This window comes from Emydura macquarii, unplaced genomic scaffold, assembly GCF_026122565.2.
Source record: "Emydura macquarii macquarii isolate MOO-44397 ecotype Brisbane River unplaced genomic scaffold, CSIRO-AGI_Emac_v2 contig_3323, whole genome shotgun sequence".
NCBI lineage: Eukaryota > Metazoa > Chordata > Testudines > Chelidae > Emydura > Emydura macquarii.
Window position 1 is genome coordinate 67,440 of NW_027133460.1, and position 14,545 is coordinate 81,984.

The 14,545-nt window shown below is 43.2% G+C and overlaps 1 protein-coding gene across 1 annotated transcript; it reads right to left on the reverse strand.

Annotated features, from left to right (window-relative positions):
• Positions 1–5,862: 5,862 nt before the first annotated feature.
• LOC137143415 (olfactory receptor 51G2-like) lies at positions 5,863–6,638 on the reverse strand (the record flags this gene model as incomplete). The annotated part of the gene is made up of 1 exon (XM_067533177.1): positions 5,863–6,638. A coding segment is annotated over one exon (776 nt), but the record flags the coding sequence as incomplete, so codon positions are not given.
• Between the last annotated feature and the right edge of the window lie 7,907 nt (positions 6,639–14,545).

Genomic DNA, 14,545 nt, shown 5'->3' on the forward strand with positions numbered 1-14,545 from the left:
TTAATGTTTTGTTGTAAGCAGTGTTGTTGTTCATTTTTCCAGCACAAAAAGTTTAAGCCCCCTAAAAAACAGATGTTGCAAAGGTCAATACAATATTGGTATATTGGCTGGGGATTGTGGGTTCGAGTCCCATCTGGGTCGCCAATTTGTTGAAGAACCCAAACTTAGGGATCCTTACTGATATGTCCGTTGCCTTGGCGGGGGTTTAGAATTAGCCAACAACAGATTAGTAAAATCAAAGTTTATTTTTTACGTAAAAAAAGGTGATTCCTTCAAATATAAGGAATGACACCTGCTTCCAAAAAACAGACCGTATTTATAGAATGGTATAAACAAGTTTTAACACGTCACAGTTTCCATGGTTATACATACTAAAAAGTATTATCTAGGAATTTTTTAACTGAATACTAGCAACTTTTCTTATCTAAATTACAAGGTCTTTCTCTACATTCCTTCTCTACTAGTGTCTAGACCTCTTAACTATATTATTACAACAAAACATTCTAAAATTAAATAACTGCTAACAAAACATTTTCTAACACAGACTTTTTACAGTGAATTCTAAAATCAGTTCTCAGCAAAAACAGAGACCCCATCTTGTTTTCCCTTCACAGTTCCCCCCTTTGATTGTAATAGATTTACTACTAGAATCACAATTATGATATATTCATTTATTTTAGTTGCCAATATACCAATACAGTATTGACCTTTGCACCATTTGTTTATTAGGGCGCTTAAACCTTTTGTGCTGGAAAAATGAACAACAACACTGCTTATAACAAAACATTAACATTATTATTATCATGAACACTATTATAGTTACAAACAATTTTTTAAGCCACAATAAGTATGGTAACCAAAAAGTTAAAGCATTACAGATGGATGACCATGAAATATGAATGCCAGACGGTGGCATTGGAGGGTTAGCAAATTCATGGAAAAATATACTGACATCTTTTCCCTGTAGCTTTGCAGCAGTGTACGTTGTTAACAGCACCTGGTAAGGACCATCCCACCTTGGTTTTAAGCAATTCTTGCATGAAAACTTCTTTAGCAATACCCTATTTCCCGGCTGGATGTCATGCATGGCCACATCTAAAGGAATTCTCTGAGCATCTCTAGAAAACTTAAAAATAGCAGTAAGTGTCTTTTGTAATTTTATAACGTATGCAACCAATTCCTCATCTTTACCCATGAGACTGACATGTGCAGGTGTCAGGCTTCCCCCCAATTGAAATGGTCTCCCAAAAAGAACTTCGTAGGGAGATAAATTTGTCTTTTTAATTGGCATAATTTTTAAATACATTTAAACTAATGGTAACGCCATAGACCAATTTTGGTGCCCTCAGTTGTTGTGGCTGATGACATCCCACGTTATACTTTTGACAAATAACACAACCTTGAGATACTTGTTTAGCCACTTGATGAATACCTGGAGCACTCCAAAATCGCAAAACCTGATCAGCTATCCCCCCTTTGCACGCATGGCTATCTTGGTGAACATAGCGTGCAAGTTTAAACAAAAGATTTTTTGGAGCTATATATTTGTACAATTTTATTAAAGAAACACAATGCCCTTTTTTATATAGTGCTTTTAACAGAAACACAGAATTAGCATGCATGCTTTTTTAGAATAAGAACACAAAAGCAAATTATTAATATATTGAATTGGGCCCCTTGCCATGTAAAATTAAACAAATATTGAGAATTTTTATGAATAGGTATAGAAAAAAATGCAGCACAAAGATTAATACATGTAAAATAAGTGGAAAAAGGTGGAATTGAAGTTAGAATAGTTGTTGGGTTTGGAACCACTGAATGTTGTGGGACCACATAAGAATTAATAATACGAAGATTTTGTACAAATTTATACAATTTATACAATATGTCATGATTGTGATTCTAGTAGTAGATCTATTAGAATCAAAGGGGGGAACTGTGAAGGGAAAACAAGATGGGGTCTCTGTTTTTGCTGAGAACTGATTTTAGAATTCACTGTAAAAAGCCTGAGATAGAAAATGTTTTGTTAGCAGTTATTTAATTTTAAAATGTTTTGTAGTAATGAAATAGTTAAAAGGTCTAAACGCTAGTACAGATGAAATGCAAAAAAAGACCTTGTAACTTAGATAAAAAAAGTTGCAAGTATTCAGTTAGAAAATTCCTAGATAATACTTTTCAGTATGTATGGCCATGAAAACTGTGACGTGTAAAAACTTGTTTATACCATCCTATAATATGGTCAGTTTTTTAGAAGCAGGTGTCATTCCTTATATTTGAAGGAATCACCTTCTTTACGTAAAAAATAAACTTTAATTTTGCTAATCTGTTGTTGGCTAATTCTAGACCCCCGCCAAAGCAACGAACATATCAGTAAAAATCCCTGAGTTTGGGTTCTTCAACAATGGGGAGCTCCCTTTACCTAGTGAGCCATTTTCCTTAAGGGCAACCCTGCATATCGTCAACATTCAGAGCTGGATGGCCGTAGAGTGGTGCATGCCACCCTTTATACCAGGCGGGGTGGCTACTGGGTGGGGGAGGGGCTTTACTTCGCCAAAACAGAGGGTTGATTTTTTTAGATTGTGGTGGTGAGAAAAGAGCAGTTGGTCAAGCCAATGCCCATAATGAGGGAGGGAAGACCCATTTTTTTAAGTGTGCTGCCCCAGGAGTGGACCTGCCATGTGACATCCTCTCAGGCTGTGGGTCCACGGAATCCTGGGAACAACAGTAGAGCCAGGAAAGCCAGGGCTCATAGAAATGGCATTCAAATATAAATTCACAGGCATGTTTGTAAATACAGAACGTTTTCCTGGACATGGCGGTATACAAAGCTGAGATAGAATCCCAGTAATTTAATTACGGTTCTGTCTGAAGTATATGATTTGGATTTCAGAAATCCAGGGAAGAGGGGTGTGTGGAATGCCCTACATTAGCCAGGAATTTCTCAGAAGAGTATCTCCAGTGCACTAGCCTTGCCCACAGAACAATTCAAAGCAGTGTTGTATTGTTCTGATGTTACCAAGTTCCATAAAAAACCCTCATTCATTCTGAAATCCGTTTCTCTGTACTCAATCTTGTACATAATTCACCTTTCCTCAATATTGCACCATTAGACACTGCCCTCTAGAGTTAAGTTAGTGTCAGTGACTAGTGGGGAAATGAAGGGGTATTTTTAAGTTGTTGAATTACAAGTGATTTTCTCAAAGTCAATAACTTTTACAGAAAAGAGAAGCACAGTCAAGTAGGGTGGAAACTCTTGATAACTCAGTAAAATTCATGGATGTGACTCTACCCCACTATTTTTAGTCATGTGTGGTTCTTCTTGCATGAATATTTTTGTTGCATTTGCTTTTTGACCACCTAGTTTGTACACTTATAACCTACAATTTTTCATAATGACTTTTACAATTAGAGACTTCTGTCAAATACACTACATAATGCAGAAATCACGTGAACATTCATAACAGTCCTTCAAACATAATATAAAAAAAACAATGATGTGAAACTCCATTCCAGGATCTGTGTTAACAGATGGGGAGGTCACAGACGTTTTATTGCTAGAGAGGTGTCATCTTAGCCACACGCATTAAAGAGATACTCAGTCACTGGTTGAAGTCAGATGTTTCCTAAAGAGTTTATTTAACTAGCTTCAATCTTCATTTCATAAAGCAAGGTAGTACAAGTACTCATGTGAGGGATAACCCTGGAGATCACAGACAGAAACATTTATATGAATCCTAGACAGAGAGCCTGGAAGCAAGCATACTTAGATTTCAAACATTCGGATACACAGAGATATTAGAAGAGTTTGGTAAGATGGCTTGTTCAAATATTTGATGAGTGTTCTCTCTCCCCCTTCCTTTTGAAGATTTTCTTGTGGTTTTGTTATTGTTGGTTTTTCCCTCTAATATAAAACACAAAAACCAAACACATTCTAAACAAAGCGTAATACTGTCAGCGACCTTACATGTTCAGATGATTCTCACCACAGGCTGGCTGGTCTGCCACCACGCAGGCCCTCCCCCTGTGATCAACACTTCAGTTGTTTGGTGCTGTTTGCAGATGGAGATGGAAGAGAGAAAGAACAGCAAAATGTTTCCCCTTTTTAATGTATTTCTTCACACCCCTCAAATACCTCACACCCCCTTTCAGGGTCAGGGGACAAATAGTTTCCGTGCATGGTTCCCTCCATGACCTGAGTCACTGTGATCCTCTGTGGATTCGTTTGTTGACGTTTGGGCCAGTCCTTTGTTCTTGGAATGTTTAGCTGGATTCTTCTATGCAAGTCCTAAGGAGATGTGAATTACTCTTGAGCTCTGTAGAGTTATGCCCAGATCTGTCTCAAGCCATGACACACATATGTGGGAATATTACACAGTGAAGCCTCCTAACCATACACATGACACTGCAATAAACATACTACTATAACACTAATGTTCAGTATGCCATGAGCATTCCAAAAATATCTTACATGGCATACTGTGCATTAGACAATAGCCAATTACACCGTAAGGGTGTACATGGGGTGTAGTGTTTCACAATGAGCCCTTTCCTTTCCATTGTGAGACCTTACTCCCTCTGTCCGACGGGGTTAGATGACTGCGATGCAGATGACTGGACTCTGCTCATTTACACCATTCAGGGACACCTCTGCAAACTATAACATGCACCCACCAATTAGGCAGATCATTGTGCAGAGAACACGTCACACCAGTGCTCCAGAATCGGCCCTGACTGTCGACAAGTTTCTGAGTGCAGTTCATGGTGCTGCTTTTAACCTGTAAAACTGCTGCTGGTCTGGTAGTTGGTTCTCTGAGGGTCCGTCTACACAGCTCACGGCAATGAGACCCTGCAACTGGGTCAACAGACTCAGGCTCAGGGGGCGCATATTGTTGCACTAAAAGGAGCTCTGTAGACATTCGGCCTCGGGCTCTAGGGCCCACCCCTGTCCCTCAGAGTCAGAGCCCAAACCACAAAGTCCACACAGATGTTCTGAATTTCTAATGGCTCCATTTCAGTTTTGGTCAAGGGGGGGGAGGGATTTGAATCTGGGCCTCCCCACAACCCACATGAGTACTCTAATCAATGACCTAAAGATTATACTGGGTGATGAGAAACAGTTCCACCACCTTCTCCCTCTGATCCTTTTTGTGAATGGCCAAAACTATTTTGTCAAATTTGCAAATTGTTTCGGGTCAGCTGAACCTGCATTTTCCATCAAATGAACAATCCGTCTCAAAAATTTTACCTAGCTTTGGTGAACCTGGTTCTTTCTCCAGAGAGGACTAAATGGACTTAAAACACACAGAAGATGTTGCTTAAGAGTTGCTCCAGTTACTCTCATAAGACAATGGAAATAAATTCCATTTAAGGTGCAACTATTCCTAGATTTTAAGGCCAGAGGAGACCACTGTGATTATCTAATCTCATCTTCTATATTGCACAGTCCCTAGAAACTCAACCAGCTATATCAACATCAAACCCAATCTTCTGGCTGAACTAGGAACATGAACAGCTGTGTACAACAGGAGCACAAGAAGGAGAAGAGTTTTCATCACTTTAAGTTCTAGGTCGTGACCCTGTGCTCCTATCCTGTGACTGGGAAAAGGAAGGAGGGTCTTGTGGGTCAGACAGGGCACCAGGATTTAGGCAACAGACAAAAAATTCCAAACTCTGGCAAAGACTCCCTGGGTGACCTGGGACCTTGACCTGCAGAGCAGTACACAAACCACAGGACCAGTCTCCCAGCTGGTCAGGCTGGATTCTCACTGTCCCAGAGTATCCCCCTGCAGTGTGGAGACTGGGGATAGCAAGAAGCCAGTTACAGGCTTTTTATTCTCTGGATCTGGGTGATGAACTGACCCTTCACTTGACGAATACCCTGATTATCCTCACACGAATTGCTTGTATTTTCATGCTGTAAACAAGTGGGTTCATCAGGCGCGGGACCAGCATATAGATGTTGCCCAGGACAATCTGAAATATCGGAGAAAGGTTCTTCACGAATCTATATATCACAGATAAGTCAATATGTGGTATGTAGAAGAGAAGGACGATGCAGAGGTGGGAGACACAAGTATTCAGAACCTTGATGTGCTTCACATGGCATGCAATGCTGAGCACTGATTTAAAGATCATCACATAGGATAGGACTATGAGCAGCAAGTCCAACCCCCGTGAAGAGACTGATACAAAGAAACCATAGATGATGTTGACTCTGATATCTGAACAAGCCATCGTCATGATGTCCTGGTGCAGGCAGTAGGAATTCAAGAGGATGCTGTCCCTACAGTACTGATACTGTTTCAGGAGAGTGGGGAGTGGGAATATTACGACCACCCCTCTTAGCAGAGACACCAGTCCCATCTTAGCTAGTCTCGGAGGTGTTAAGATGGAAGCATATCTCAGTGGGTTACAGATCACCACAGAGCTGTCAAAGTCCATGCACAAGAGCACAGAAAATTGAGTTAATGTAAGCGAGTGGATGAAGAACACCTGGGCAAAACAGGCATCGTGGCTGATCTCCCTAGAGTGAAACAAGTATATGCCCATTGTTGTCGGCATGGTGGATAATGATAAGCCAAGGTCTGTAATTGCCAACATGTAAAGGAAAATGTACATGGGCTCATGGAGGGTTGGATCTGTTTTTATAATCAACAGAATGACTGAATTTCCTAATATGGAAATAATGTACATTAAGCAGAAGGGGATGGAAATCCAGAGATGGATGTCTTCCAGTCCAGGTATTCCGGTGAGAAGGAACACTGCAGACTGGAATTTGGTGTCATTGTGTTAGGGCGCGCAAGACTTTGTAACGCAAAACCAGTATAGTTTGACAAGAGCAAGGCTCTAAAAGGAATGCTAAGCTTCTGCAGCTTGAAAAACAAGAGTTAAAACCGCTCAGGAGCAGAACCCAGATGCTGCCCTCTGCCCGACCTTAGGCCAGAGGAGGAAGTGCCTTGGGGTCTGGAGCATCCTGAGACGACCACAGACATTTGTTAATGCTTGATAAGCTAAAAGGTTCCTATTTTGGTAATAGTAGAGGGGAAGTGAGGCTATGGCTGGGTTCTTTTTGACGTAAACAACTAACGTCACCTTATTCCTGAAGATCCCTAGCTAACTACCAATAAACTAATAGCAACTAAGTGTTAAGGCCCAGTCCCCACTGGGATTGAGATATACGTCATGTATTACTGGGTAAGGCTTGCTGCAAGGTGAGGGGGGGAAAAGGAGTATATCAGTCCCCCGGGAGCCTCCCCAAGCTGAGACTCTCCGTGAATCCGTGGAAGCGCTAACGGATACCTCGGTAAGGACGGTTCCCGGAACGCCACTCGCTTATCAGAACGAAGTATGGGTCTCCTCGTTCTTGCAGTGGTAAGCGTCCCTGCACACGTTTAGATAAGGCTAGCTCTCTTACATCGATGGGCCCCCAGAAGTATATTGCTGTAGGTATCCTCTTGGCAGGTCTCTTCCTTGCTTTATAGTTCACCTCTCTATTCACTAACTGTTGCTGCTGTTGCAGTTGCTCAACTCATGATAATAATAAGTCCTATACTTATAAGTTGCTACTTTATATCCTTGTGGTTAATTGTACTTTCAGTGTACTTTTCACCTTAAAACTTGTGCCGGAGCTTCAGTTCCTGTATGGTAAAGAACTCCCGCTCCTGTCTGTCTTTCTTATGCTATCTCATGTAATAAATAAGCACTTTTGACATCCTTTTGCCAGTGTGCTCTATTCCGCCACCAAAATAAAAATACCAAACACTACACATTGACAGCTGGCATGATGTACTGTGTGGGTCCAAGGAGTTTTGAAATTTACTTCCTGTAAGGAAAAGTAACGGGAGACTAGATAATATTGAAGGAGACATTATTCTGCTCTCAATGTATGTCTAGAGTCATCCAGAAGGTCAAGAAAAATCAACAAAAACATACTCTTGGATTTGCTCATGATGATTACCTGTTCTGTTCATTCCCTATGAAGCATCTGCCATTGTCCCTGTCGTTAGACAGAATATTGGGCTTCACGGGCCATTGCTCTGAACGTATGTGGTTGTTCCTATATTCTCACGTACACCATCGATAGGGAATGCCAGACTAGATCAGACTGTAGTGCATTTAGCCCCTTTTCCTGTGGCTAGAAATAGAAGTTTCCGAGGAAGATAAAAGAAGCCATACAATAGCCAGCTGTGAGATAACCTGCTCCCAAGGGGAAATTCCTCCTGACACAGACATATTTTGTGGTGTAAATCAAGAAGGTTTATGATCTTCTCAAGCTATTTGAAAAATGCCTCACTACTGTAAGTGGATTTTATGGTTCCCCAGACCAACCTCCAGTCCCTCTTTGAATTCTACTAAACTCTTGGTCCCATTGATATCTTGTGTCCGTATGTTCCACAGCCTGCTTGAGTGCTGTGTGATTTTACAATGGTGATCTTGCAAGCACATGGTGAATACAGTCATTTCATGTATCTGTCCTGCACTGATGCTATTTATAAATGTGTTCCATTGCCTCATTATATTTTATTTATTTTCTCTATTCCTGAGAGCCCAAATTACATATCTTTATACTGCCTCTTTGCAATACACAGGAAAAATTCTAAGGGCCAGGTTCTGACTTCAGAAACTTTGACTAAAATAGCATCATTCCAAATTTACATGTGTACGTTCGATGAGAATCGGGCTCTATTAACTTTCACTTACAAATACTCTCGGTGATACATTGTACGCCAAAGAATCCCTCCAAAACAAGCTGAATGATTTGCCCGGCCAGTGTTGACTGGATCCAGACATGTCAACCATCCTAAAAGCTTCTCTTGATCCTCACAGGACCCGCATCCTCTCCTCATACGAGGAGTCTGTAGATCTTTGGCAAGTTCCAAGCTAAAACAATGAGTTACTTCAGCTGGGTGGGGGAGGGATTGGAGCCCAAATGATGAATAGTGCAAACACCAGTGTGACAGGGTGCTGAGCAAGAAGTGCTTAGTCTGCCCTCTGTCATGTCAGCTCCAGTTCAGGCAGGTAAATTGGAGATGGCTGGAGAGAAAATTGCGCCTAGTTAGAGAACCAGACAGCTGCCTGCCCACTTACCCTTGGGGCTGCATTAAGTGCTGAGAGAAGGGAAGCCAGGGGAGGGAGGCAATAAGTGGAAGTAGAGTGATAGCTCCTCCCTCGTCGGTTCATACACTAGGAGTCAAGCTTGGTACGGTGAAAAGATGGTGGGAGCAGAACCTGTAAAGAAAACTGCATCAGTGGTTACTGAACTGAGGGTCTCCCACTAACTTTGTGAACACAGCAGAAGCAGAAGCAGGGCAGGCACTGAACACCCTGCTACAACTGGTTTTGCACTAATATCCAGTTGAGAGTGCAAGTTACTTCAGACATGCTCTTGTAACCAGTGATGGTTGTAAAGTACATACAACCATTATATGAGCCTCTTGACTGCACCTCATCTCTACTCTTTGCTGAAACACAAACCAGCGGTTCTCTTGTTTCATGCCTTCTTGGAATGTCTCGCCCAAGTGTATCAAAACTATTGTGTGCATAATTCTGAATATAAGAGTTACAAGCAGCTTCTGGTCTCTTAACAGGAGACAAAATCATACAACTGCTCACTGAACAAAGAGTTAAGAGGACAATCCCATCACAAACAGAAACTGGAACACCTCTGAAATATTTTCTAAAGGAAAAGCCTTTAAGTAGTAAAGTTACCCCTGCTGTAACACCTCTGCTGCTCGCTTTTGATAGACATGCATGTAATGAAAATTTGTTTTGTAGTAACTGTAGTACGATGAAAAGTTTTGGCATAACATTTCTAGAACCATACTTTAGCACACATATGTGAACCCATTCTTTCCCCTCGGATCTTCTTTCAGGGATGATTTCTCAGGTTAGAGGGGGACCTAAAACGTAATGTGTGTCATCTTCATTTCTTGAGATCTTCAAAAGATTGTAGCCTGTCGGCTCTAATTCAATCGGTGTCAGGAAATAAAAGTCTGGGCAATCCTTTGCTGCTGCTACCTTCCCTATCCCTGGGTTCATAGCTGACTGGTTCTCCGCTGGTTCGTTGATGTCAATCTGTAGCCTTTATCCGGAGTGGTGCAGGCTTTGGGATTAACATATACAGTATTTATTCATTGGGCTCTCACTTTTTGTACACTGGTTTTCAACCCTTTTTTATATCTGGACCCCTACAAAATTTCAAAGGCAGGTGCAAATAACCATATTGTACATTGTACAGACCCCCAGGCTCTGGTCTAGTATGTTGTACAACTACCGAGAACAACCACTGCTCTAGTACATTGTAACGCAGCACCTGTTACTCAGCTATGATGAGGGTTTGCGGAAAGAGAGTTTCAAAGTGAAATGCATGAGTATTCATGGAAATCAAACTTCATTTCACAGATGAAAGTCATCTATTGCTCTCTCTCTCTCTCTCTGACTGTCTATCTACTGAATTATATAGTCCGAGTTTAATAGCAGGCTGCTGGAAAACAAAGAGGAAGGGAAACAATAGCTCAGGAAAAGCTATCTCTCACTGCAGGGAGATTAAGAGAGAGCACTTGAGCTTCACGCTGAGACCATCCTATTTCCAGGCTCCAGCCAAGTTACACAGCTTGTTTCGTAGTGCTAGGAGTCAGTTGAATGGTTGGACAGCTGGTGCTTTAGACTAACACACAGATTGGGGAATTCAGAAGATACTCATTCTGCCTGAGTCCCAAAGGAGTGGGGGTGCTTAAGATAAGAGTCAGGTACAGACTGTTGTTTTAAAACCCTTTTGTTCACCCATGTGACACTTTTTTCCTACTGTTCAGATTAAAAGACAATTGGTTTCAATAAGACTGGTTGATCACCACAGCTCACAGAATCCCAAAGGGAAGAAAGGGAAGAAAGGGAAGAAAGTTGCAAAACAAGTTTGACCAGTTGGACAAGCCCAGTTGACCCACCATGTGCTGTAGCCCAGGATCCAGCCTGATGGTGGGAGAATGATGGGAATCAACCCCAGGAGAGGGAAAGGGACGAGGTTGACATCTGGCACTAGGAGAACAGAGACGGGGCAGAGATGCAGGATACCCTGCAACTGTGAGGGGTTTCTATAGGACAGAAATTCCCATAAGGAAATTAACTTAAGGTAGTTTGGGAAATACTAATATTCCAGGGGTCTTCTCAGTTCCAGAGCACTGCACCTCTGCAAATGGGACCTATTGAGAAATCCTAACTTGGGGAATCAGGATTTTCACATTCCAAGCTCACTTTGAATCTGGGGATTCTGTGTACCTGGAACGATCCCCTATAGACCATGGGCACATGTAATAGGGTCCCTCAGCTACCTAGTGCTGCCTGCCCTCCAACCACTGTCACTGAGTCACACCCACAGCCCAGCAGAGTCAGCTGCCTCTGCACAGAACATCTACCCACATCAACAGATGGCAGCCTTTACCCTTCCCTTGGCGTTGGAAAGATTTAAAGACACAGAAACCTGCCAACGTACCCAATGCCTGAGAGAAGGGGAGCAGATGCCAACAGAGATCCGCACCCTAACGGAGAAGGAATCAGCGGAGAGCTTGCACGGGCAGCAGGCAGTGTCTGCTCAGACAGGCTGCAATTGTCCTTATGAAGCATGTTTGCCCATTTCCTTGGGGGCCACTTGGCCACCTGGGACCCTCAGCTGATTGGTTCAGTGTGTGCCAGCTTTAACCCCAGCATGGCCAATGGCAAACTGCACAAAGCCCAATCACAGGGGATGCTCAGTGGTGCCACCAAACTAGACAGGAGCGCAAATCGTGCCACAGGCTCTGTTCCTGCAATCCAGGCTGTCAGCGCTGTGCATACGTCTCAGAGGAGTCACAGGGCTCCCTTGAGGGTGGCCAAATGGTGCAGATGATGATGTTACAATGCAGTAAATTTGACTAATAATAGTTATGTAGGGTCAGATTTCTTCTCAGCAGCCCCCTTTCCTGCATTACTAACCCAGGGTGCAGGCTGCAGGAGAAAGATTCCACACAGCTTCTATCTGGAAATTTCCCTCAGATTGTTCTAGTAAGACTGGTCCCTTCCCTTCTCCCTGGGATATAAACAAGGCGACCCACCATCCATGGATCCCCAAAGCTATGAAGAGATCTCAGTGATCTCCTGATAGCCAGGCCCTCCCTCCCACAATCTCTGTGCCTCCACAACTGCTCTAGGATCTTCTCCTGCTCCCTGGGAGCACAGGTTCATCGGTGATGTGCTATCAGGGCCTCTCACAGTAGCCACTGCCCATGGGCTCTGCTGAAGGGGCCGTTGTAGAGGATGGACAGGGCAAGTCTGAGAAGGGAAGGTTGATTAGAGTAACTGGTGACCAACAAAACCCCAGTCATAGACTCTAGGGGAGGTTTAGACTTTTCCATACCAAGAGTGCAGCCAGAGACTCAGGCAGTGCCACCTTCATTCCTCTTACGAAGAAAAGGTAGACAAAATGGCTCCAGTTTCTCTTGGGGATACAGGAAGCTGCAGCTGGGCATCAAATCAAAGAATCTTAGATGATCAGATTTGGAAGGGACCGCAGGAGGTCTTCTGTTCTAAACCCCTGTTCAGTCCAGGACCAGCCCCAACTAACTCATCCCAGCCAGGCCTTTGTCAAGCCAGGCCTTAAAAAACTCTAAGGATGGAGATTCCACCACCTCCCTAGGTAACCCATTCCAGTGCTTCACCACCCTCCTAGGGAAAAAGTTTTTCCTAATATCCAACCTAGACCTCCCCCACTGCAACTTGAGACCATTGTTCCTTCTTCTGCCATCTGCCACCACTTACAACAGCCTGGCTCCATGCTCCCAGGAAGCCCACTTCAGGTAGTTGAAGGCCGCTATCAGATTCCCTTTCACACTTCTCTTCTGCAGTCTAAAGAAGCCCAGTTCCCTCAGCTTCTCCTCTTAAATCATGTGCACATCTACCACTCCCCCCCAGCTTGGTGTCATCAGCCAACTTGCAGAGGGTGCAATCCACTCCTTCCTCCAGATCATTATGAATGTTGAAGAAAACCGGCCCCAGGACTGGCCCCTGGAAACTTCGCTTGTTACCGGCTGTTAAAAAGACACTGAACTGTTGATAGCTACCCTTTGAGCCTGGTGATCTAGTCATCTTTCTCTCGGTCTAACAGTCCTTTCTTCCAACCCATACTTTTTAACTTGCTGTCAAGAATACTGTGGGAGACTATATCAGTGCTTTGCTAACGTCAAGGTATATCACATCTATTGCTTGCCTCACATCCGCAGAAGTAGTCATCTCATCATAGAAGGCAATCAGGTTGGACAGGGCCTTCCTGATTTCCCCCTGCATAATCCAGCAGGATTTTTATACTGTTCTCTAAGTCATCTGTCAAAGCTTCCACTACCTGTAAGCTTCCTTTTTGTGCCTAAGCACATATAAGAGTTATTCGGTAAGCTAAGTTGTTTGTATGCCCTATTTGCTAATTTTTCTGCACACGCTTATGGTTTCTTCCTGCGCCCTCATAAAGGTTTATTTAAAATACAGTCATCTCCCTTGGTCTCCTTTCCCCCCTCAGATTGGCCTTCCACGGGATCCTGCCCATCAGCTCCCTGAGGGAGTCAAAGTCTGGTTTTCTGAAGTTCAGGGTCCGTATTCTCTTCTCCTTTCTTCCTTTTGTCAGCAGCACCATGGCAACTAAGTATAATTTCAATGAAAAATTATCAGTTTTATATGACCCCCTCACCCTCAAATGGATGAAAAAGAAACATTTTACTGTGGGTCCAAATTTTTCATGGGGGGAATATCCTCTATTTTCCAGCCAAGATCTAGCTCAAACCATGAACCTCTGTCACTCTTGTTACTGGACCCCTAGATCTCAGCGCCAGCCCCCCATGGGCCTCCCATACTGAGCAGCCCTGTGATCTCTGCTGGTGGGGTTATGCTGGCTCTATGGCAGAGAGATCCCCTGCAAGTGGCCTGTCTGTGGCAACCCATCCATCCATGGAACAATCTAAGAACACAAGAACAGCCATATTGGGTGAGACCAATGGTCCATGGAGCCCAGTGTCCTGTCTGCCGACAGAGCAGATGCTTCAGAGGGAGTGAACAGAACAGGGCAATTTAGCGAGTGATCCATCCACTGTCACCTAGACCCTGGTGATGGCAGTCAAGGTTTAGAGACACCCGGAGCATCTGGCTGCCTCCCTGACCAGCTTTGCCAATAGCTATGGATGGACCTGTCCTTCATGGGCCTGTGTAATTCATTTCTGGGCCCAGTTATACCTTTGACCTTCTCAATATTTCCTGGCAACGAGATCCACAGGCTGCCTGCCCGGTGTGTGACAAATATTTTCCTTTTTTTTATATATTTAAACCTGCTGCCTCTTTATTTCATTGGCTGCCCCTGGCTCTTGTTTTGTTGAGAAGAGATAATAACACTATTCACTTTCTCCACACCAGTCATGGTTTTATAGATCTCTAGCACAACCTATTAATAAGCCCAGTCTTATTAATCTCTCCTTATACTAAAGCTGTTCCATTCCCTCTCAATTATTTTTGTCACTCTTCACTGTAGTATTTT